The 26,406-nt window shown below is 42.5% G+C and overlaps 1 protein-coding gene across 1 annotated transcript in view; it reads right to left on the minus strand.

Annotated features, from left to right (window-relative positions):
• Positions 1-26,406, minus strand: part of AMN (amnion associated transmembrane protein) — a gene marked incomplete at both ends in the record, with an annotated part of 118,480 nt that overhangs the window by 12,094 nt on the left and 79,980 nt on the right. Inside the window, 7 exons of the mRNA XM_081940522.1 lie at positions 5,474-5,642; positions 7,505-7,691; positions 9,387-9,469; positions 17,757-17,865; positions 19,795-19,932; positions 21,629-21,861; positions 25,290-25,377. Coding sequence (XP_081796648.1) covers positions 5,474-5,642; positions 7,505-7,691; positions 9,387-9,469; positions 17,757-17,865; positions 19,795-19,932; positions 21,629-21,861; positions 25,290-25,377 — 1,007 coding nt within the window. The remainder of the gene's footprint in view (positions 1-5,473; positions 5,643-7,504; positions 7,692-9,386; positions 9,470-17,756; positions 17,866-19,794; positions 19,933-21,628; positions 21,862-25,289; positions 25,378-26,406) is intronic.

Genomic DNA, 26,406 nt, shown 5'->3' on the forward strand with positions numbered 1-26,406 from the left:
CTCGCAAGGTGAGCCCTCCAAGAGGACTGTGACTCTCAGCCTTTTGGGCCGCTTTGGGCGGATCTGATTTATCGTGGTGAGATACGTTCGCAACTCCTCTCTCTGGGTCAACTCTATCTCATTATCTATATCCTGAAAATACTCTCGTTGAGCGTCTTGATAGAACGCTCTTTCAGCTCTTTGTGTGTAGTCTCTCTGGGGATACGCTCGCTCAGCTCCTTGTGAGTAATCTCTCTGGGGATACACTCGCTCAGTTCTTTGGGAACCTTCTCTCTGGGTAAACACTTGTGGATTTCTTTCTGGGCGCCCTTTTTGATTTCGCCAAGCCCCTGGGTTGGGCTTCTGTTGGCGGTACATGGGTGGCTGCCGTGAGGCAGGGACTCCGCTCCGGCACACTCGTACGATGTGCCCAAGTTTGTTGCAGTGCGAACAAACAACGTTCCTGAATCTACAAGTAGACCTGGGGTGATTCCCTCCGCAGCTTGCGCAGGGCGGCAAACGGGATCCGGGTCTCCCCCCAGGCCTCACGTGACTGCTCTGCATCAGGCGACTGTCCTCGAACTTGGGATCCTCGTAGTCGGGGCTTGTGTCCTCGTAGTGCACTCTGGTCTGCCTTGGTGCTGGCTGGTTTATGCTGAAACCACGTTGTATGGTTACCGATGATTTCTCTGCTGACTCTGACGCTCTTGCTTCGTTTAGCGCTATCTGCAGGGTTAAATTCGGGTTTGCCAACAGCTTCTTTTGTAGTGAAATGTCTCTTAACCCACAGATGAGCTGCGCTAAGATGTGCTCGTCCAGATCCCTGAACTCGCAGTGGGTTGCTGCTTTACGCAGGGCTGCAACATATTGATTGATGGATTCTCCCGCCTTCTGGTTCCGCGTGTTGAATTCCTTGCGGCAAACATGGCGGGAAGGTTTTGGCGCGTAATGAGTTTGTAGAGCCTGTTGCAACGCCGTCCACGATACTGCCTGTATTGGAGTAGGCGCGGTGAGGTCTCTGGCCGTGTTGAAGACTTCTTTTCCACAGTAGCCGAGGAAGATGTTTTTCTTCCGGGCGTCGGTGATCCCCGTGTATTCGTTCGCTTCGAGAAAACACTCGAAACGAATCATGAAGGCTTCCCATTCGTCGTTCGCTGGGTCGAATGGAGCAGGGGGAGTGTGCATCGCCATCATCTCTCGTTTGAATTTGCCGCGCTGCGGTGACCTGGGATGGCTGCTGGAATTTCTGCCGAATTCCTAGGCTGGATCAAATCCGGAGATTCTGGAGGTAGCGTTCTTCGTCCTATCTGTCTCTCAATCCCACCTTCGTCGCCAATGTTAGATCGGGGCAACGAGAGAACAGACTACGGACACGGAGTGACTTATCAGCTCTTTATTAATAGTAGTAGTGATCCAGCTTGCTCTGTGGTCGGAGGGTTCCCCTTTTATAGGGATTGGGTACGCCCCTCGACCAATCAGAACGATACCTGTTTCCCGCTGTAGCAGCGGACCAGAGAGGAGACTTGCCTCGATATATGCTAATATCTAACAGTAACATTGAGAAGATGCGTTTTTTTCCTCCGCTGGTTGAGACCAGTATTTCTCAACCTTGGCAGCTTTACATATGTGGACCAACACCCAGAATTCCTCAACTTGCATTCCAGCTGGGGAATTCTGGGAGTTGACATCCACAGATTTAAAACTGCCAAGATTGAGAAGGACTGAGTTAGACTGAACCAAAGTGCTCCCAAAGAATAAATGCCGTATCCGGTGCCTTTAAGATGTATGATCCTAAGCTTAGCTGGAGAAAAAAAAATCATTTGGTCCTAAAGCTTTCCTCCTTCTGAGAGGGATGAATCGGTCAAAATCTTGACGGATGGGTCTGGCAATTGCATCCATCTCAGTTCTCCTTGTACCAGCAAGGAAAGATATTTTTATTCAGACAGGCCCTTTGGCATATGAGCTGCTTTGACTGCTGAGCCAGCTGAGTATGAAGGTTTTTTTCCTTTTGATCTCACTTTTCTTGTTACTAACAGCTGCTGGGAGCTCTATTTTGGGGAGAGAAAGGTTCTGTTTATAAAAAATTAATGTACTGAATTTATAAATTATAATTTTTTTAAAAAAATCAAACAAAAGCCAACCAAGTAAATAGAAATGTCATTTTATATAGGAGCACTACATGATGCTTATCGTATATCTTCTATATGTCTTCTATATTAATACTGTAATTATGCAATTTAAGCTCATGTTGTCTGAAGGGGCTCCTTGAGGCTTTCCTTCCTTCCAGTAGATCAGTTTATTCCGTTCTCCTGAGCCTTTTACCTCCAGATGTTCTGGTATTGTTTGTCTCTAGCCAGTCTTTTTATTAGGAACTGTAAAAGCTAAGGCCCCAGCTTGTCTGGAAGTCACCTAGTTAGAGAAGACTGAAAATTGGTCCCTTCTCATTATCATCTCAAAGCCATTCTTTGTGCTCTTTTAAATCCCATAATGACTTCAAATCTATTTTTCTATTTCTTTAATGCTGCCTATGTTACAAGTCAATTCCGAGGTTTCAGTTTAACCTGACAGACCTCTAAAGCTACTCTTGATCAATGTCTAATTTTTGTTTCTAGGTTTGGAATTCTTCATTTATTTTCTTGAGCTTTCTTCCAAAAAATTTCCAAAAGTCCAAAACAATTCTTCTAAAGATGTAACATTGCATTTTTGCATCAATATTAAGCCAAATATTTTTAAAAGATGGCATAGCTGAGATTTCCAGTACATCTTTCCTGGGATCCCACCTGATTCCATTGAAGTTTAGTTTCCAGAATCCCTCCAATCAGTGTACACTTGTAATAGTGATCTTCCTTTTGTGCTACTTGCCCAAGGAACCCATTCTTAGATTATTCTTCATAATTTTTATCCTGGGATGAGAGTGACATCAGCCAAAAAACATTTCTGTTGTTGAACTAATTGGCTGTCTTTCACTGACTCATGGCATGACCACATTCAAGAGCAGGTTGACCAAACCTAGTATCATAAAAACTCTTTAAAGCCAAATCCCTGTCTCAAATGTTATAAAGCTCCCAGTTCAGATTCCTAAAATGCTATTCTGATTACCTTACCTCATTTCAGATTCAGCACTCCATTTAGTAATTGGGATGATCCTGATAGAATCTTTCAGCTAGAATATCTGTAGCTAAACACTGGAAAGATAAAATTATGACATGGAGCACTGGTACCAGAATGTTTGGCATATTGTTATAGCTGAGAAATTGACCTACATTCCTCAACTGTGCTTTTTAGTCAACCTACTGTTAAAGCCTTTGCAAGTATATGATCTGGTTTTATATCTTATGCTATCCATGGGGAAGTGGAACGTGGTGGCTCAGTGGCTAAGACGCTGAGCTTGTCGATCAGAAAGGTTGGCAGTTCGGCAGTTCGAATCCCTAGCGCTGTGTAACGGAGTGAGCTCCTGTTACTTGTCCCAGCAACAGAAGCTACATCTGTTCTGAGCATGATTCCATTTTCCTTTTACTGTCAGACCAGAATCTTGACATTTTCCAAAGAATTGTAGACAGTCTTTCAGCTGCTATTGCTTTATGCAGGAAAATGCTCTTCTAATTTTAGGATCTTATAAAAATATGAAGTTGTATTGCAATCTAATCAAATTGTTTTAAGTATTTAAATGCTATAAGATTCTACTGTTTTTATTTATAGTGCTTTGTGGGTTGACTCAGTCAATTTATTTCCATAATTAGTCCATGTTTTGGGGACATATAAATGTTAACACAAATAGTACAAAATCCTGGTCAGTTACCATAACAAAGAAACTAGAGCAGTTTGAAAGTAGAAAGTACTATCCCAGGATAATTGATTTTCAAAAAGGACATAGAATAGGCCATTTAAAAGGGAGGAAACCTCTGGTTAGAGCAGTGCCTTTGATGCAGTAGACCAGGTTTCACGTTCTGGCTGGTACTTAGCTGACCAGTAGGGTTACTTGGAAAAAGATCTATTAATGCTTCACCTGCTACCTCAAATGCAAGAGTGACATGAACCAGTAGAGTCATACCAATTCATTTATCAACTAGATCTCTGCAGTAAGCCTTCTGATGTTACAACAGCTATCTGGACAGATCTAAATTGCTATCATGTTACATTGACAGACTTCGCCAAAACTGCAATAGCAAAAGAACAGCATTCAAGAAATACGCCGCAGACTAGCACTTGGTACAGCAGCTATGAAGGTCCTAGAAAAGATGTTCAAATGCTACATATGTACCTGTGCGGTCATAATTGTTCATGCCGTAGTATGCTTGTGACATTCTATGGAAGTGAAAACTGAACTTTTAAGAAGTGGAAAAAGGAAGAATGCCAATGTTTTTGGTGAATATCATGGACAGCTGTGGGATGTCTGGATGGGGTACAATGGGCTTCAATTGAACCCTGACAAGATTGAGTAGCTATGGGTATGTGGAGCCTTGGGAGTGGGCAATTTAACATCCTTAGTTCTGGATAGGATTGCATTTTCTCCAAGCTGATCCCATATACTGCCTAAGGGGTCTTCTAGACTCATGACTTCTGCTTGAAAAACAGATGGCAGTTGTGACTTGGAGAGCCTTTGCACAACCATGTTGTGCATCAGTTGCGCCCTTTCCTGGATCGCGAAGCTCTGCATTCAGACATTCACACCTTCATCATCTTGTGCTTGGACTACTGCAATGTGCTGTACATGAGGCTACCTTTGAAGAATATCCGGAAGCTTCAGCTGCACAAAATCCATCAGCACAGTTTTAGGTATCCCAGGTAACCTCTGTTGTGCAAATACTACTGGCTGCTGGTTTGCTTCTGGACCCTATTCAAGGTGTACATTATCACCTTTAAAATCCTTCATGGCCTGGGTCAAGGCTCTCACCCAATGGGATTGGCCTGCCCCACTTGTGGTGGCAGAAGCAGCGTGCTGCAGATTCCATCAACTAAGGAATTGCAGGTGATGAAGCCCAAGAAAAGAGTTTTTTCTGTTATGGCTCCTGACCCTTGGAACCTCTTTCCCCTAAAAGTGAATCTGCCCCCATCTTCTTGGCCTTGGATTTGTTAACTGGCTTGGCGTGTCTCATTCTTAAGGAGGCTAGAAATTTAATAAAATAAAATCGCACCTTATACACTGATTCTTTATTTAACTTATTCTCAATGTTAACTTTCTATTTTGAGACTTGATATTGCAATGCTTCTATTGTAATTGTGCTTATTGCTTTCATGACATTGTAATCCATCCATAGTCACTCAGTGTTGAGATGGCTAGCATATGCATTTAATAAATATAGATAGATAGATGAGAGAGGTGGGGGGGAATAGATAAATAAGGAAATATGTTAATGGACAGTATTCAGGTCTGGTTTTCTTTCTAACAATCATGTTCTACATTCAGGATTTTTAAACATAGAAAAAAAACACATATTTATTCACACCATATTTACCCAAGGAAAGATATTACAGCAGGCCATGTATCTGTTACCTTAATGCATCATTTTTATGAAGAAGAAGAAGAGTAATTCCCAGAAAAAACAGGATAAGGAGGATTCCTATGACAATCCCAGTGATCGTATGGCTGCTGATTCCTTGAGCACTCCAATTGCTGCCAGTGGCTACTTGTAGGTTGACTGTCACAATGTCAAAGAATTTTCCTGGAAAATAATCAAATGTTACTTGTCATTGTAATTGCAGGAAGTAGTCCATCTTCTGTTAGGTAGGACATAGCTCTTCTTCCATCTTGCTTCTCTGGCTGATTTCCTCATTGCAGAGAGCATTGTGGCCACCAGTAAGTAACATCTACTATTTCCAAAGAGAGCAAATGAAAGCAGCAACCAACCTCTTCATCTTACTCTGTTTCCATTTTTACTGCTGCAATGCACTTTCCCCAGATTTGGAAAGAAGAAACTCCGTGGGATTGTTAACTCATGCACAACATACTCTCATGTTTATTCAGTTGTGTCCAATAGTTTTGGAAAGTATGTAATTCTATATAGTGTATAAAATACAGCATTATGAGAGGCAACGAATATACTGCAATATAACTGCTTATAAATTAAAGCAGTAGAAATAATACTACTCTATACATAGTGAGACCTTTTTGAAGATATTAGGAGAGTTTCATAAAGGAACTACAGTGGTAGAGTATGCAGTTGGTATGAGAAGGGACTCAAAGTCAAACTCTGGCATCTGCTGCTGAATGAGGTAAGAAATAATGGGACAGATCCTTGATCTAGGATAGGACTGTCAAACTCCCGGCTACACCCACACCTTGTTTAGCGAAGGGGGAGGGGGAAGTCCCGATACATCACGTGACACCAACGTGATGACATGAGTTTGACACCCCTGATTCTAGGACATTGAAAACCTCCTTTCATTCAGAGCAAACAATATTGGACTGAATGGTAAAAAAAAGTCTGATCTGGAGTAAGACATAGTGCTTTAGTAAAGGGATCCCCAACCCCCAGTCCATGGACTGCTACTGGTCCATAGCATTTTGGTAATTGGGGCTCAAGGGTTGGCTGAAAGCAGGAAGCTCCATTTACACAAGTGATCTGAAACCATTCCCTCCCTCCGCCGCCACTGCCAGTGCTCAGAACTGTAAAGGTTGGGCACTTTTGATTTAGGAGATACATACACACTGTTATTGCTGTTGTCATTATCGATTATGGTGATAAGCATAAGTATTATATGTCACTATTCTAATCATTGTACATATCAAAATGAGGCGTGATATTTTATTTTTTAAAAAAAGTCCAGCATTACAGCAAGGACTGTAATTATACCACAAAATGCTATAACAAAATAAAAGCATCTTCACACGCATACAGAGAAACGCTTGTTTAATGCATGTTACCAAAGCAGCTAAATTATTCCTAGCACTACATTAATGAAAGCCTGGCAGGGCAAACAGAAATAATATATAGCGAATCTTCCAATGTCCTCATGCGTTATTAATGGCTTCTAGCACATTTAGCTTTGCACATGTAGAGCCAGGGAATCTCTCTCTCTCTCTCTCTCTCTCTCTCTCTCTCTCTCTCTCTCTCTCTCTCTCTCTCTCTCTCTCCTTCTTTCTCTTTCTCTCTCTCCTTCTTTCTCTGTTTCTCTCTCTCCTCTGACTTTCTCTGTCTCTCTGTCTGTCTCTGTCTCTGTCTATCTGTCTGTCTGTCTCTATCTACACACACACACACACACACACACACACACACACACACACCTCATATGCTTGTCACAAAGCAAACACTGTCTGAGGAAGCTACTGGATGAGACACTTTATCTAGACATTAATGCCTATTCTAACAACCAATGGTTCTTCATGGTTTTGGACAGGTAGTTTCTCTGTGTCTGGCAATACTATCCTTTAATTTTTGTTGCAAGGACATTTGGCATGCAAAGTCATTCTCCCATGCCCTTTTACTCAAGGAAGACTCTTGTACAGGCAAAGCACACTGCTTTCTCCCTGGAGCTGGACCTCTAGAATAAGGACATACTACAGCAATATAATCGAAAGAGTTACCATGGTCTGCTATATCCTTCAGGATGTCATTAGCCAGCTGTTCAGCCTGAGTGCCAGCATAGGGTCCTGTTTTATTGTCAATTAGCACAATCTGGATGATTGAGTCTAAGCCAGGTGGCACAATTCTCAAGGGAGTGTGCAATTTTTTCATCTTGGACATGGCCATCTGAACACCTTTATTCCTGGGCTTTGCAGAAGAAAAAGAGAAAGAAATATATCTATTTAAGGCAGTCCAATGTGTTCAGCAACATTTCTAGAAATATTAAGGAATTTTTTAATTTTAGGCTAGTCAGGACAATGACCAATTAACTGTCTTTTTTCGACTAGATAATCATTCATTCAAGTCTTTTCCTAACAGTAAGCATTGGAATGTGTTTATCCAATGGTCCAGTTCTACTTTTCTGATTTAATATTATTTTCACTGGCGTCCCAACTACCTTTACACTGATTGGCCACCAGATACTCCCTGGTTGTTTTGGAAAGCTGTTTCATTAAAAATAAAAATAAACTAAAACTGGAGTGGCCTGATCAAAATTACAGTCACCTCCCTAGTCTCTTTATTTCTTAATTTCCTCCCACCCCCTCTGAAATGAGGAGAATACCCAGAGACGTGCATAAGAGATATGTGGCAAGAGTTCCTCCATTGTTGAGCTACGCTAGTTTCCCATCTCTCTGCAGGAGTTTCGGGGGAAGAGTTAATCAATTGATAGATTAATGAACAGATTTATCCTTTTGTCTGATTCTGCCTAACACAAGGAGCTATATAACCCATGCAAAAACTTGATCAGCAATGATGGTTAAGTAGTTATTGTTAGATACTAGCAACTGTCATAATGGTTTCCACCAAGGTCCTCTGTTCCGGCGGGAACAGAGGGTCAATCTCATTGGTCGAACGGTCTGACAGCTCCCTATAAAAGGATTGCTGTCAGACTGAACCTTCACTGGATTGTACATAGTTGTTCTGTTACAATAAAGAGCTGTTGTTGCCTTTAGCCTGAGTGTGCCTTTCCTTTACCCAATCTAACAGTTATGTTTTAACTGCAATTTGATAAAAAGTCCACGTTCAGAGGAAACCCCAAATTTCACAATAATCTCATTTAGTATTTTAGCAGGTGCTTTGGCATGGATACCACAGTTATCCTCTAGGTCACATCCTTCTTGGCTACAATGAATGTTGTATTAAGAGTTATATCTAAAACTTATCTAAATAAGCTATTCAGAATGATAACGGTATAACTGCTGTGCCAGCAGCACACTGACAAGATGATTTCGCTCTAGGGCAACAGTTTAATGATCTATATACATTTCACTTTCGGGCAAAACAAAAATGATAAAAGACTGCATTTTTCTTGCTTTCTCGCCTAAAAAAAAAGTGACCAGAGAAGAAACCACAAATACATGGTTCTCCAAAACCTTTTGTGCTCTTCTTTTTCAGCATACAATACAGATAATTATGGAACAGATAATTATGAAAGGGTTATAACTCAGTGGCAGAGCACATACCTGCCTGCTAAAAGTCTCAGGTTCAGTCTTGGGCAGCTTCCATTAAAAGAGACAGTGAACAAAGAGCTGCTAGTCCATCCATCTGAGTCCTTGAAGGGATGTTGTACGCTTGATTTATCTGTCCACTAAAACTTCCCTTTCCAGGGGTGCCCACATGGTATAGTAAAAAATATATGTCAAGATAGCAGCCACAATGGGGTAACTAAATCTCTGCCTATTTTTTTAAGTGCAGCCAATTGCACCATTGTAGTCACCATCTTGGCTTTTTTGATTATGGGCTGTTCTGTCTCAAATAACTGTTCTGTAATGATAAATATTCCAGACCAGTTGATTGTCTTCATGCTCACTTCCATCATATCCAAGCTTAGAATACACATACCAGATTCAGAAAAGTATGGAATATTCTGTCTCGATAGAGTTCAATGTCAAAATCAGCCGAGTATGTTAAGGTAATGATGGCCCCTGTAGTTAAAATACAGAATAAGTCAATGAAATATTATACAATTGATGATGGTCTGTCTGTGATTGTACAACTCTATACTATACTAGTGAAGCCATACTTGTAATATTGTATCTGGTTCTGTGATACTGAGACCCTAGAACAGCGATGGCGAACCTATGGCACGCATGACACAGATGGCATGCAGAGCCTTCTCTGCGGGCATGCGAGCCATTGCCCCAGTTCAGCTCCACTGCACATGCGAGCATGCCTCCCATTGGCCAGCTGGTTTTCAGGTCTCTGCTGTGCATGCATGAGGGCGGGACGCACATGTGGGAGTCATGCACACATGCCCAGGGGCTGGGGGTCATGGGGGGTCGCACATGCATCACATTATGGGTGTTGGCATGCGTGTGCATGCGTCAGCACACGATGACAAAACGGTTAGCTATCACTGCCCTAGAAGAAATGTAGAGAGGAGCAACAAATGATAAGATGCCTGAAGACTAAGCTGTACAATGAATGGTTAAGGGAATTAGGTATGTCTAGTCTAATGAAGAGAAAGATTAGGAGTGACAGGATAGCTTGAGGGGCATTCACATAGCTGAAGGGTTTGACTTCTTCTCCAAAGCACTTGAGGGCAGGACAAGAAACAATGGGTAGAAACTTGTTAAAGAGAGATACTACCTGGAACTATGAAGACAGTGAAATCAATTAATCAGTGGAATAGCTTGCTTCCCAAAATTGTGAGAGTTGTCTGGCAGGATATAAGGACTCCAGCCTTGGGCAGAGGGTTGGAATAGAAGACCTCCAAGGTTTCTTCCAGCTATGAATAGAATCATTTGGGTCTTTTCCAGTTCCAACTATGTATGTACTACACCAGACATGCCTGGGCGGCATTGAGTGAAGGGGAATTATCTTGGACAGTGTATAAAATATATAATGTTAATGTATATAAATAACAAACTTCCTTTATTTCTTTATATTTTTTATAAAATCTTGTGCTGCTCTCCAAGGCCACATGTGACCTTGGGACTGTGGGTAAGACATGCCTTGTCTACATTCAGTCGTTCATCTGCCTCACATCCATGAAAGCATGAATTGAAACTGTAAGGAAATCATTCTTGGTTTTTCTTATGCCATTTAGTTCTACAAGTACAAGCTTGGTAGCGAAACCTCCTCTTTGGAATGTTCTTCTTTAGTGTTGTGGAGATGTCTCTTAAATTGTTCAGACCTCTAAGTATGATTCATCTTTTCATCCTGATCTTCTCTGGGTGACTGGTAGAAACAGATTTTTAAAATAAATTTAAATCTACCTCAGATAGAAGATTTTCAGTGCCATAAAAATACACCTTTTAATTTGTACTTGTTGCTATAATAATTCTCTCTGAAGGAGTACTTGTAAGATGCCAGATAAATGTGACAAATTAGTTTGGTTGTGTTGGGTATTCTGAATCTTTTGCTGTGCAGCAAAAATGTTTAAGGCTGTTTCCCAAGAATTTTCGAAATTGTCTGCCAGTATTAAATGGATTAGTCCATTTAACTCCATTTCATATATGACGACAATAATGAGGGCACTGATAGAATCCTTTTAGTTTACAGGATTTTAGACTCATTATATATGCTGTTGTATGAAGTTCTATTAACACCATGGAACATTTGTTCCTTTCATGGCGTCTCTTTTTTCTCATATCCTCAGGTCACAATAAACCACTTTAAGATCATTACTAGTTCTAACTAATGTTCATCGCTATATTTCTTCTAATGTGGTAGTTTCTCTTGAAATGAGGTGCTGCTATTCCTTAGCTAAGCTTCTGAAATTCAATATTTTTTTCCTCTTCCTTCCCCACCCTTTCTTCTCAACCCCCTTTCTTCTCTTTTTCCTTTTAAATATATGCCGTATTTTTGGAGTATAAGATGCACTGGACTATAAGACGTACCAAGTTTTTGAAGAGGTAAATTTTTTAAAAAAGTTTTTGCATTCTGCAGACCTCCCAAACCATCTGCAAGCCTCATTTTTTGTGAAAAATGGGGCATGCAGAGAGTTTGAGAGGCCTGCAAGGTGCTCCTGGGGACTTGGGGGGGGGGGGGAATGGACAAAAAAAGGCCTGTTTTTTTGCCCAAAAAAGGGCATGCATAGCCTTTAGGCGGCTTGTATAGTGTTCCTGAGGGCTGGGACAAAAATAAGCAAAAAATGACCCATTTTTCGCTGGTTTCTGCCCTCCCCAGCCCACAGGAGTACTTTGCAGGCCTCCCAAACCCTCTGCACATCCATTTTTGTGAAGGGGGCGGGGTTTCAGGAGGCCCAAAATGCTATATTCAGTGTATAAGATGCACCCAGATTTTCACCCTCTTTTTGGGGGGAAAAAGGTGTGTCTTATACTCCAGAAAATGTGGTACATACCATTTTGTCTTTTATTTTGAGATTTCTTTTTTATAATTAATTGGGCCACAAATGGATTTAACCTAAGCAATCCCTTTCAGGGCACAATGTAAGTTATCAAGCTTTTCTTATACTCATAGCATTTTATAAATTATAGCATTACTTTTATCTTTTTTTTTAGTTATCTATCCTAGCCGCTTATAGCATTTTGATTATTGTTGTAAAGATTCTTTGCCTTACAAATACCCGCCTGAGCTCCTTTTTTGCTGACAGAGGCACTGTGGGCCCGTCCTTCGCTGTTTCCAGGGCAGTCCGATGGGCCAGATCTAAGCACCCCTCAGGCCGGATTCAGTCCCCAGGCCTTGAGTTTGACACCCCTGCCCTAAAGCATTCAGTTTTCATAACACTTTTTAAAAACGGTACAGGAACATTCTATATTTGGTATCTGGCAAATCACACATGTGAATAAAATACAAAAGTATAGTAAACTCAACCATCAACCTGTTTGACAGTTATTTCACTTTAAATTTCACTCATCCACGATCTAATTCTGGAGGGGGAGCCGGACCTCGCAGGAATAACTGAGACCTGGTTGGGCCACGAGGGAGGTCTACCCCTCGTGGAAATGTGCCCGCCAGGTTATCGAGCATTTCACCAGCCTCGGGCCCAGGGAAGGGGCGGCGGGGTAGCAGTGATTATCCGGGAAGACTTAGAGCCGAGAGAGTTCACCGTGCCACAGACATCCGGGTGTGAGTCCCTTGTTGTGAGATGGGGCCCAGGGAGGCAGTTGGGCCTGCTGATAGTATACCTGGCTCCTCGCTATACGTCAGCGGCCCTGCCTGAACTCCTTGAGCTGATCTCATCGGTGGCGGTTGAGACCCCCAAACTTTTAGTGATGGGGGATTTTAATCTGCTGTCGATGGGTGAAGCGTCTGAGGGGGTTCAGGAGTTCATGGCTTCCATGACAGCCATGGACCTGACCCAGTTAATTCAGGGCCCTACTCACAAGGGAGGCCACACGCTGGATCTTGTCTTTGTCTCTGGCCAGTGGATGAGTGATCTGGGAATAGGGGATTCAGCCATTATTCCCCTGTCATGGTCGGATCACTCACTTCTCCGGCTGGACTTCCCCGGTGCTACCCCCCGCCGCGAGGAGGCGGAACTGGAAGGTATTAGATGGTTCCGCCCCAAGCGCCTGATGGAACCAGATAGGTTCCAGACGGAGCTTGGGCCACCTCCTGTGGACCTGACCCGCCCCCGAGTGGAGGACCTGGTAGACGCATGGAATAGTGCGACTACCGGGGCCCTAGACCGGGTGGCGCCTTTGCGGCCTCTCCTGCGGCGACGAACCACCCTGGCCCCTTGGTTTACCGAGGAGCTAAGGGTGATGAAACGCCACAAGAGACGCCTAGAGAGTCGTTGGAGATCCTCCCGTTCCGAATTTGACCGAGCACAGGCACGAGCCTATTTGAGGACGTACCTTGTGGCATTAAGAGCGGCCAAACGTCAACATTGCGCCGCTCTTATTGCGTCCGCAGATAACCGCCCTGCCGCCCTGTTTCGGGTGACTCGCTCCCTCTTGTTTGAGAGGCCGCGGGAAGCCCCTTTACAGGGCAGAGCAGAGGAGTTTGGGAAATATCTACAGGACAAAGTCGCTCAAATCCGGATGGGATGGGCCCCTTTCAGTGGTTCAGTAGAGACGCCCGTGGCGAGTCTTGAGGGACCGCTTTGGGAGGAGTTTGACTCGGTTGCCATCGAGGATTTGGACAGGTTGCGTGGACGTTTGCGACCCACCACATGTTTATTGGACCCGTGTCCCTCCTGGCTTGTACTGGCATCCTGGGAGGTTACGCGCGACTGGCTCCTGGGCCTAGTGAACGCCTTGCTGGGTGAGGGGTCTCTACCGGCCACCTTGAAAGAGGCGGTGGTGAGGCCCCTGCTCAAGAAGCCTTCCCTGGACCCAACGGACCTAGTCAATTATCGTCCAGTCTCCAACCTTCCTTTCTTAGCGAAGGTTGTAGAGAGTGTGGTGGTACAGCAGTTCCCACGTCACCTGGAGGAAAATGATTATCTAGACCCGCGCCAGTCTGGCTTCCGACCCGGGCACAGCACGGAGACGGCCTTGGTCGCATTGGTTGATGATCTCTGGAGGGCCAGAGATAGGGGTTGTTCCTCTATCCTGGTCCTATTAGATCTCTCGGCGGCGTTCGATACCATCGACCATGGTATCCTGTTGCACCGGCTAGAGGGGTTGGGAGTCAGGGGCACCGTTTTACGGTGGTTTGGCTCCTACCTCTCTGACCGGACGCAACGTGTGTTGGCAGGGGAGCAGAGATCGACCCGGAGGCCACTCACATGTGGAGTGCCACAGGGATCGGTGCTCTCGCCTCTCCTGTTCAACACATACATGAAACCGCTGGGCGAGATCATCCGTGGTTTTGGGGTGGGATATCATCTGTATGCTGATGATACTCAGCTATACATTTCCACCCCGAACCACCCCAATGAGGCCGTCGAAATGATGTCCCGGTGTTTGGAGGCCGTACGGGTCTGGATGGATGGCAACCGACTAAAACTCAACCCTTCCAAGACGGAGTGGCTGTGGCTTCCGGCCTCCCGGTTCAACTAGGTGCTTCCATCTCTGGCCATCGGGGGCGTGCAACTAGCCCCCATGGAACAGGTGCGCAATTTGGGCGTCCTCCATGGATGACCATGTAACAGCCGTGGCAAGGGGGGCGTTCCATCAGGTCCGCCTGATGCGCCAATTGCGCCCCTTATTGGACCAGGATGCCCTACGCACAGTCACCCATGCGCTAGTGACGTCTCGCCTGGACTACTGCAATGCTCTCTACATGGGGCTTCCCTTGAGATGCACTCGGAGACTACAGTTGGTCCAGAACGCGGCCGCGCGGGTGATTATGGGGAGGACTAGATACTCCCCTGTAACACCTCTCCTGCGCGAGCTGCACTGGCTTCCTGTGGTCTACCGAGTGCGTTTCAAGGTTTTGATTATGATCTTTAAAGCGCTTCATGGCACAGGGCCTAGTTACATGCAGGATCGCATCCTGCCCCACACATCCCTACGACCAATTCGCTCACACAGAGAGGGACTTCTCCGGGTGCCGTCCGCCAAACAGTGTCGGGGGGCGACACCCAGGAGCAGAGCCTTCTCTGTGATGGGCCCAGCCCTGTGGAATGACCTCCCCCGTGACATCAGGATTACTTCCGATCTCCGCTCCTTCCGTGTACAGCTGAAGACCCACCTCTTTCAATTATCTGGCCTGGCTCAACCGTAATTTTTCTCACTCCTCCTGACTGTCTTTTTAAATTTTAAATTTTAATTGTACATTGGGTTTTTTACAATTGGGGTATTTTAATGGTGATTTTTAACTGTCTAAATGTTGTAATTTGTTACCTCCTCCATGCATGTGTGACTTTGTATATATGTATGTTTGTGTGTTTGTACACATGTTTTATGTTTTATATGCCCATTGTACGCCGCCCCGAGTCCTGCCTGGAAAGGGAGCGGCTAATAAATTCAAATTTATTATTTATTATTATTAAATTGCACTTAAATATTGGTTTGGTTGGTATTGTCCTTAGGTATTGCTGTTTCATATCTTACTGCTTCTCTGAAACATCAAGGTAGCTTACATGGGTATTTTAATTTTATCCTCTTCAACATCTCTGCCTTTTAAGCTGAACTCTTTAGTGATTTATAAGGAGATCTTGTCTTCTGATCCATATTCTGGACTCTGAACTGATGGGTTCTGATTAAGTAGACTTGAATTAGGGATTGATTAAAAAGCAAAGCTTCTGCATTCTGTCTGAAAAATTCTGAATATTTTTTGTAGGTAATTGCACACATTTGACTATGTCTTGACTTTGTTTGGGCAGAGCTGTGTGAGGTGAGTTAGAATAACATCTACTGGTAGCAACATTATTGAAGAATCTTTTGAATTTGTAAAACCAGAGGAAATGGATAAAGTGGATTATAGTAGGAGTACCAGCCTGGGGTTGGATTTATGCTCCACCTAGCATCTATAGCATGCATGGCTAAATTGGGAGGTGGGGAATATCTCTCTGAGAGAAAGTGAACCACTGCCTATTCAAGAAAGACCAGCTGAAGAGACCACCTCTCAGTCAGCTTCCATTCTGTCTCCAGTCTTCTCTTTTTAAGAAAGGTTACTGAGAGCATCTTAGTTAAGGACTCTAGAAGATGATTAATTCTTTTTTAGATGGAATACGGGCAGGGGTGGGCTTCAAAAATTTCAGCAACGGGTTCTCTGCCCAGTTGCTGGATGGGCATGACCATGTGGGCATGGCCTAGTTGGCCTCCTGCACCATGAGGGGGGGTGTTTTCACCATCCCCAGGCTCCGGAGGCTTTCCTTGAGCCTCTGGGAGGGTGAAAATTTCCTCCTCTGGGCTCCAGAGGCCCTCCCATTTCTGGCCTTTTGGAACTCCCCTCGCATCCAAAATGGGCCGTGTGGAGACCTCTGGGAGGGGAGTAATGGGGTGGGCAGGGCCAGCCAGGGGTGGGATTTGGAGGTTCTCTGAACCGGCCATAACATTAGCTATGGGTTCTCCCAAACCTGGGTGAACCCGTAGCAGCCCACCCCTGAATACTGGTCTGGTCATAGGATAGACACAGAATTGGTTATTTTAGTGAATGATCTTTTTTCTGGAATTGGATGGGGAAATGTGTCCCTCTTTCCCCATTAGACCTTTCAGATGTTTCTGATACTATTAACCATATTATCCTTCTGAACGTCTGAGGGCTAGGGATAAAAGGGCATTGTTTTTTATTGGTTCTGCTCTTAAATGGGTGGACAATCAAGTCCAAGTCCACATGGCTTTGTCTTGTCTCCTATGATCTTTAATAATTGACAAATTGTGATCCAGTGAATAATCTTTTCAGAGATTCCTTTACCAAAGTCCTCAGTGCCTACAACATTGACAGAAATTCAATAAAATTTTGTTTAAAAAAAAAACATTGACAGAAATTCACTGGAAAAGTTGGGATACATTCAGAGATGCATCTGTCTGGAAAACAGCCCATGTTAAGCTTATAGCCAAGTCAAACATTAGCACAGGAAATGTTTTATGGTATTTCATATTATGTAATAAATTGTTTTATGATAATTTCAATTTTCAATCCCACAAGAATCCTGAATTTTGGACACATTCTGTAAGTTTGCCCAATAGAGATACTTTGCTTCAAAAAGTGTTGCCCTATGAGGCACCATTTTGCTTAATTAGTAGTGAGAATTAGAGTTATGGGAATTAGAGTTTAGTGTGTATATGTGTGTGTGTGTGTGTGTAGGTAGGTAGGTAGGTAAGTAGGTAGATAGATAGATAGATAGATAGATAGATAGATAGATAGATAGATAGATAGATAGATAGATAGGATAACAGAAGTGATTTCAGTGGCGCTGACTTTTTAGCACTTTACAATCTACTCACCGCAAGGAACTATGGGGTGTACTTAATTAAGGTTTTAATTTGTGTCATTTATTTATTTATCTCTCTATCTGCTCTTTGAGATTGAGATCTCAGATTATTTCCTTCTGCTTATGCTCCCAGGCCTGCACACACAGAGCACTTGGTCTTGGCTCTCCTTTTTAAGGAAGTAGTTGGCTTTGCCTATGTAATCCCCATTATGTCGTTCCTTAAATACGTTTATTTTCTGGTACAATTATAAAGCTTCCTTCATTAACCAGGTTAGATTCCTATTCTCAGAAACCTTATACACATATACAATCTTTTTTGTCCCCAAGGAAAGTTCTACCATGGAGTTTCCCAATGAGGTGAGTGGCCAGGGTGAGGGAATAGGAAGATCATCAGCCTTATGTTCAGGGGATTAGAGGAATTTGTTCTGACACATAATGAAAGAACGTAATGTCACAATACAGTTGTAACCACTCACCACATATTTCACAGCAGTGACCAATAGGCTTTATTGCATCTTTGCACGTAACCATTGGACATTGATTCCTGGACGTCTGGAGCAAGGCAGCACAGATTCTCTCATGGGTCTTTAATTTAAAATACAAATATATTAATTGAAAAGAAACTACATAATTGACTTTTGATAATTCCAACATAGCCTGTCAAGAGGTTCCATAAGAAAACTGTTACTACATTGGCATTATCAATCCATTTGTAAAGAATGAAATTTCGGGACCAAGTTAACCTCTGTCCCTCCTTGATCCCTTTCAGAAATGGAACCACACTACAGAAACTATAGGAAACCAGATAAATGTTGGTGTCAGGTGCCACCTCACACTTGCAGTTCGCAACCATTCATCATCAGCTGCCATGCACTCTAAGGGGACTGGATGGGAGAGGGGAGATGTTTCCAGGGAAACTTCACTGTATCTCTCCAAAAGTTCACTGTATCTCTCGAGGCTTCAAGGACAATCGGCTGGGAACGGAAAGGCAACCGCAAACTAAACCTAGGCATGAAGTAACTGTTCTAGAAGCATCTTGTTTGAATTAGACTGGACATTGATGGGAGGCAACTGAAGGAGGAAAAAGTTAGACTTGGGAATTTTGGCACATGATTTTCAGTTCTGTCTATGCATTACTGTAATTCACTTGACTTCGAGTAAACTATACCTTTCTCGATAAATGGAGTTAAGGATCATTCTTACTTAGCTTACAAGCTGAGACAGGTCTGACAGATGGGCAAAATCCATAACGGAGATCAATACTTTGAAGCAGAAATACTTCAATGCATTATTTTAACTCTAGTATTTCTAAAATATTTCCCCCATGTACACACATTGTTGGCACACTGTTGTCTTTAAAGGCCTAAAGAGGAGTACCTGATCATGGGTTCAGGGTTTAGGCTACTACCGGTACACTTCTGTAGTCAGGAATGCCCAGTTTCCTCTCTTAGTTACAGCAGGAGTGTCAAACTAGATTTCTTCAAGGGCCGGATCAGCATTGTAGTTCTCCTCCGTGGGCTGGCGGGAGTGAGGGGAGGAAGCGAGGAGGAGATAGGACGAATGTCTCCTGTAGTACTTTGCCAGTGAAAATGGGGCTGAGTAGGAGGCCCCTTGAGGGCCGTTTTCGGCCTCTATGGCTTCCTGCAGCACTCTGGCAGCCCAAAAAAATAGCCGGGGAGGCTGAAAATGAGCCATGGGCTGGTACTTTGATATTTCCAGGCTAGCCCCACAGGCCAGATTTAAACACCCTCTGTCCGGATCCAGCCCGCAAGCGTTGAGTTTGACACCCCTGGTTTACAGGATCAACAATCCTTTCTGCCTGAATGAATGTTTATGACACAGTCAATCCACTGAATTAGTTCAGTAATATATCATTATGCACACAAGGTTTCTAATAGGACACTCCATTTCCTTCCATCCTTTCATTAGTAGTAGCCTCTTAATAGCAGAAACTAGGACAGAGAGAGCCTATATGTGGCTCTAATGTTGCCCATGGCTTCATTTCAAAACTCCTCTGTCAGAGATTCCTTCTAACTCATAGGAACAGAAATTTGCTATTTCTTTGGAAGGGAGAGAACGAAAAGCACTTTAGCCTACACTAACCTGCAATGATACATCTCCTAGGGTCATGATGGCGAACCTATGGCATGCGTGCCACAGGTGGCATGCAGAGCCATATCTGCCAGCACACGAGCTGAGCTCCAGCGTGCATACGCGTGCCAGCCAGCTGATTTTTGGCCTTCTGGAGGAGGCCATTTTTGTCCTCCCCAGGCTTCAGGAAAGCCTCTGGAGCCTGGGGAGAGTGGAAACACACACACCGCCCGGGGGAGGTCATGCATGCATGTGCAAGGGTCATGCGTGCATGCGCAGGTGGGCGGGGTACATTGCATTGTGGGTGTGCACAATTTTGGCACGGGTTTACAAAAAGGTTTGCCCTCACTGTCCTAGGGGGTGTGACCTGGGCAGAAAGCAAAGTTCCCCACCCTGATATCAAGTCTAAACACAAAGACTTACTGCTGAGTTTCCACATTCACAGCCAGATTTGTCTGGACATCTGGTATGTGATAATCGGAGTGTTCCTTGCCCATGGAACTGAAGTTTTGCAGAAGAGCTCTGCATGTATTCTGACAGGGTACTGTCATTGGTGAAGTTCTAATTCCAATTCAGGGAAGAAAGGACAACACAAAATCAGCAAATCATTTCCTTCTAGAGCAAATCACTGTCAAGGTAGTTTAATTCAACCTATGCCCTCACCCTCCCTTCAAAATATGAACTGCATTGAAACAAGGACAAATGTTTTGGAGAGAGGAAGTGAATGCAGTGAGTAGGACAACCAATCATACATATGTCATACAAGGAGAGCTGTGATTTGGTTTTCCTAAATTGTATTTGCATTATACCAAAATTTGTGTACTACTGGTGTCAATATTGTAGGAATTCAGTTTGCTAGGTTTCACTGATCGCACCATTCATGTTTGATGTGGATTCAAAAAATCTCTCTCCCCCTCCCCTCCTCTCACACACACCTAGGAAATACACAGGATTGTATTACTCTAGACAGACAATTGACTGCTATTAAAGCAGCTTGGTGCCCTCTGGATGTATAGGAAATCAATTCCATAATAGCCATCCAGCACAGCCATAGAATGATGGAAGGTATAAAATTGGGAAGATTATATTAATGCTTCAGACTAGAAGTCACTTTCCATATTTTCTATCCCCACTGAAGGGCTTAAGGTGGTCTGGTTGGAAACAGCAGCTTTTGAATCAAAAGTGGAATGCACACATGAGGAGTGCATTTCCAACCTCATCGTCCATTCTTACATTTAGGAAATTGTGAGCGGCATGTCTTGGCAATGGGCCAAGCATAAAGTGCAGATCTGCCCTGCACCAATGCGTCTTTTACTGCTACTCCTTAAATGAGCCTCTTTAGATCCTGTAAACATTTTAGCAATTTTATAACAGATGCGGTGATCTTTCCTCCTAAGCCTGATCACTGGGCCACTGGCTTTATATTTATATTTTGAAATGTAAATTCTGAATGCCTTGCAGGGCTATGTGTTGTCCAATGACCTGATCCAATTCTTTAGATATGACTCTTCCTCTTTATTTTATTGCATACGTATGTATGTATTGGTATTTTCTCATCTGGAATGAATGTTTTTGCTGTAAGGGAATGTGGATGTCTTGAATTGACTGAGTTAATAAACTGGGGCTAAATATTTGAAAGCACCGTATTTTTTGGACTATAAGACGCACCAAGATTTTGAAGAGGTAAGTAAGAAAAAAAAGTTTCTGCCTTCCTCAGCCGCCAGCAGGACTCAGCAGGCTTCAGCAGGGCTGGGGCAAGGCAAAAATGCCCCCGTTTCTGCCTTGCCCCAGCCCTGCTGAAGACTGGAGAGTGTTGATGGGGGCTGAGGGAAGGCAAAAAAAGCCTCTGTTTTTATGAAAAACTGCCTGCTTTTTGCCCATTTTTCACAAAAACAGGGGCATTTTTGCCTTGCCCCAGCCTTGCTGAAGCCTGCAGAGGGCTGCCGGGGGCTGAGGGAAGGCAAAAAAGGCTCAGTTTTTGCGTAAAATGGGCCATTTTTCTCAAAAATGGGATGCAGGGACGGGGCTTTGGAAGACCAAAAATGTCTGTATTCGGTGTATAAGACGCACCAACATTTCCACGCTCTTTTAGGGGGGGGAGGTGCGTCTTATACTCTGAAAAATACGGTAATTCAGTTCATTTTCCATGGCAATTCAATATAAAATTGGAAAAAGTTGATATTACTAGTTGTGAGCTTTTCTGGAGAAAAAAAAGGAGGCACAATGTAAGGTGATGAAATTGCAGTTTCTATTTTACCTGGCCCATGATTGAAATGCTCTTAAGTTGTATTGTTGGCTCAGAGGTGATGTTCACTCGGAAGGAGCTTTCAGGCTGAAAAATAACATCATCGTACTGGCACGGAACCCGTTCTTCATCAACAAGGAAAATGTATTTGCCCAGATCTAAGTTTTCTAAAGAGGCTGCAGCATGCCATAACGTAGGGTCATACCATTCATAATTGTCTGCACTTTTAAATGTGATTTCTGAAGCTGATAATGAAAATGACAGAAAGCAAGAGCCATAGATGAAGTCCACTTGCCTTCGATGATTTTTAAAAATTGCTCATAAATCTGAGGAACCAACTCCGAGTTTATTTTTTTTAAAGCCTAAGAAAGTGTAGAATATGTTGTCCAATCTACATGGCAACTTGGTTCATAAGATTTTTCTTCACAATGAAGACTAATTGAAAATAATCTAGGGATCAGTCTAGTGATATTGGCATTAGGTGTCCCAGTATTAGATTTCGAATGCCAAAGTTTATTCTTAACCTGAACTTCTAATAATATGGTTCTGTCCTGTGAAATTTGATACTTTTCAGATCTGTCGATTATACAATTTTTAATAGCATAGCCATTAGCCATGGCAGCTTAGAATTCTGGGAGTTGAGAGAGCAATAGATCTGGGTGTCATCTAGAAGAGAAAATGTCTTATAAATTGTAACTATAACATATAGCACATTTTATCTAATGCATTCCGAAATTTCCACTGGCTTTTTTCCCTCCCATAGAAATCTGTTATTACACCTATTGTTATTTAGCATAATAATAAAATTGAGGAACAATCCAATTTATCTAATCTCTCTGAATTTACCCTATGTTTCATGAACAGGTATCCCATAGATGTGCAACTGGATTTATTAGAGTTCGTGTTTTATCGCTAATGAAAATTTTATTTTTCAGAATGAGTGTATTTGTAATTGTTCAATTACTGCATAACAGGAATCATTGTTGAGGCTATCTGAGAAGTAACAGCATTCTGGCAATCTCCTTCATACATGGCCATTATTTCTTTTTCCTTCCTGCCACCAGTTGCAACGGCTAAATTAATAGAGAAACACACAAACTCCCTTTGACTTTCCTGGGCCAATTTATGATGTGTAAGGCAAGAGGAATGAGGATTATGAGAAAAAGTGTCATTACCAAAAAATGAACCTCTCCATATTATGCACAACTAACATTTTCCTTATGACATGTAGGTTCTATCATACAGATGGACAGAGGAAGTGGTGTCCATAGGTGCGTGCGTGTGTGTGTGTGTGTAAATCAACAAGATGTTGGGATGTCATCATTCTAAAGGGGAAGGGGTTGCTACATCTATCTATCATCTTCCCAGTTTTGGCTGCCCTGGCAGATACCACTGGACAGGGATAAGATTTTTAATTTCTTTTATTTGTACAAATCTGGTTTGAGAGTTTGCCAACCAAAAACAGCCAACATGCTTATTTATTTATCATTATTATTTATTTATCATACAAATATGATCACCATCATATTTATATCTGATAGAGATCTAAATATTTATCATGTTTATATCTAACATGATATCAAATATATCTAAAAACTCCCCACTCCCATATAATCAATTGTTTATATATAAAACACATTGAAAAAGTAAATACAATGGAAGATATGCGTTGTGATAAGGATACCTTTCAGCCTCTGCTTCGCTTGCTTGCTATCGGCTGCCATAGAAACGGGGAGGGTGGGGGCATGGTATTGGGAAAGGGAGTTTTGTTGTCACCATCCTCTGTGCATGCTGATGGCTGATGTTTGGACTTGGTCAAGGCCAACCGTCTCGCATACCAACCTGATGAGGCCCTTTGAAGATGCACCCCACATGGGTGGGAGCTGGGCAATCATTTGATATGTACTTATTCGTGCCTTTCTGGCTCAGATCTTGATTTCCTTTTTGCTGCTTTCAATTCATATCTAGTAAAAGTACTTTATCTCTATTCAAATGGAATTGAGGTTTTTCTTTCTTGGATATTGAAGGAGGCATGCCTGACAAGGACCATTCTCGCCCAACCTGCCTTCAAACACTTTAAGGAAAGCATATTTCCCAGCATTTTGGCTTTCTTGGCCATTGCCCAAGCTTTGTGGGTGGAAAATATCCAACCTGGATACCAGATTGGTAAAAGTTGAGCTATAGCTTTGAACAGGATGCAGTTGTTGGATTACTGCATTAATTTTTTTAGAACAAACAACCCCTACTGGTTGTTTAGAGTTTAAAAGCTTAGAGTCACCATATTGTAGTATGGGAAAATTTGGTTTATTGCCTCAGGTGGTTTAATAGAACACTACCTAGAACTTAACTGGAGCTGCTGGAGAGAATTTCCCATAAATGTGATGTGTGAATAGGGCTGTGGGAAGCTAGGATGACAGTAAGCATGACAATTTTATTTGTAATTCATTAGCCATCTTTTCCACTGCCACCCCCCACCCTTTTTTTTTATACAAACATGCCAACTATAACTGAGTATCATAATTCCTCTGCTAGGGAATTATAGTGCATGAGGGCTATTATACACAGTACATTACTGAAATTCATATTTAATTCATTAACAACTTCCTATTTAATATTTATGAAGCTGTCGTGCATCTATGCATAAACCAGTACACTCACAAGAACCCAAAGTCCTTGCTATGGCACTTAATATTCCCGAACTGCATGGGACATGGGATTTTCCTGTACAGATAAAGCTTCCACATCCCCTTCCTTCAGAAGAATATCAACTACAGTATATAGATTGTAGGCAATTTACTTCCCCATTTACTCAACACAAGGGACTATTTCTCTGTGATATCTTTTTCTTTGCCCCACATCTCATCACAGATTCCTAATTGATTAGAATTAGTTGAATCCTATATTCAATCACCATCATTGTCATCCTACTCAAGAGTCAAATATACTGTTATATATATATAATATATTCTAAGTTTTCTTGTGCAAAACAGGATGTAAGCACCTTTGCAACTAATTTGCAACTTCGTTGTATGAGATGTTGCTTCCTCAGTGTCCCTCAGCCTGGTCAACTTTTAAGTTGTGAGACCTACCTTAAAATCATTGAAGAAACAGCCAGAACTATATAGCGTGTAACAGGGTTATGGGATGCTTAAATCCACTGCAATCAATTTGGTTAGATGTACACAACTTAATGTGCAAGCTTGGAGTGGAAGAACCCACAAAGGCTATTAACTTTATGATTCAACAGTCCAAAAAGATTCTGAGACTTGGCACCAAATCAAAACCAATATATTTCCTTAAAGAAAAGCCTAGAAGCTTAAAAATGCAGATTTCAATATCACCGGTAGAAATAAAAAATTCAATAAGCTGGTGTATCGTCTATGTGAGTTGCCCTACAGCAAATGCAGTGGTAGCAAGGACAAACCTCTTATCCATAACACCTCCACCAGAAAAGGTCTCAAAACATATACCTGGCCAGTGTTGATACTTTCCTTCGTCTTCCTCCCACTACGGGAAAGAAAGCTCTGATGATAATTCCAAAAAACTTTGGAGAACTCCAGGGGAACGTTTATTATAACTGGAAAAGTGATTCATATGAACAGAGGCACAACTAAGGAATAACCTCATAGTGCTTATTTGGCATGACTAATTAATGATTGGCTGAGCACAATACCTGTCTCACATCCTGGATTGTAATTGCCGTCGAAAGCTGCAAACCCAGCAGTGGGGGCCATAATGAATTCTCCATTCAGCGGAAGGTACTAAGCAGCAAAACAGAATAAACAAAAGACATAAATTTTGCAATTTCTCTCTGGGCTGAATTGCTGAAGACCAGCTATGCCCATAATGTACCTTTAACTACAATCTTCCCCAGTTGGTATTATTTAGAAGCACTATCCAAACATCATCAGCAACGGCAATATTGATTCATTTATTATTTATACACTATTTCCATTTGAAATTAAAGGCAGCAAGTCTTAATTATTTCAACAATCTCTATTTTGATGTAAGGGAAGGTGACTTTTTTTTCTCTTAGGCTGCACAATTCAGAGTGACGTGGGGGAATGTGGATAAGTGAAATATAATATAACATTCAGAGAATTCTTAACCTGAAAATTGCAGTGTTCTCCTTGACACTTTCTATCATTGCCCATAATTCATTTTAATAAGAAAAGAAATGCTGTAAAATCCAAAGATTTACTCAGACACAGGATGCCATTCATCAGGGTCAGAGAGAAGCAAATTAACTATAATTACAAGGGCCTTTTTATTTCAAATGGAAATATGATTTTTTTTTAAAAAAATAGTACATTATGTAGTACAAGTCAAAGCAAGTCTCAAAACTGTGTGTGTGTTAGAGAACAGATCTGCCTTCTTTTTGTATTTGATGGTCTACATAATGGCAACCCAGACATTACAGGTGGCCTTCAAATATTTAAGATGCTACACCCCTACTTCCAAATGCTCAGCAGTTAAAGATGCTGAGCTTGTTAGCTGGAAAGCTGACAGCCCAGGTTCGAAACCCAAGCCTCATGCAATGGGGTGAACTCTCATTCCTGCTCTAAGCTCCTGTCCACTTAGCAGTTTGAAAGCATGCACATGTGAGTAGATTAATAGCTACCACTTTGGTGGGAAGGTAACAGCATTCTGTGCACCTTTGACATATAGCCATACTGGCCATATGACCATAGAAAATGTCTTCAGACAATGCTGACTTCCTTGGCCAAGAAACAGAGATGAGCACCATGTCCTAGAATTGGACAAACTGGACAAGGAAACCTTTACCTTTA

Source organism: Natrix helvetica (genome assembly GCF_964273705.1).
Source record: "Natrix helvetica genome assembly, chromosome: 1".
Taxonomy (NCBI): Eukaryota; Metazoa; Chordata; class Lepidosauria; order Squamata; family Natricidae; genus Natrix; species Natrix helvetica.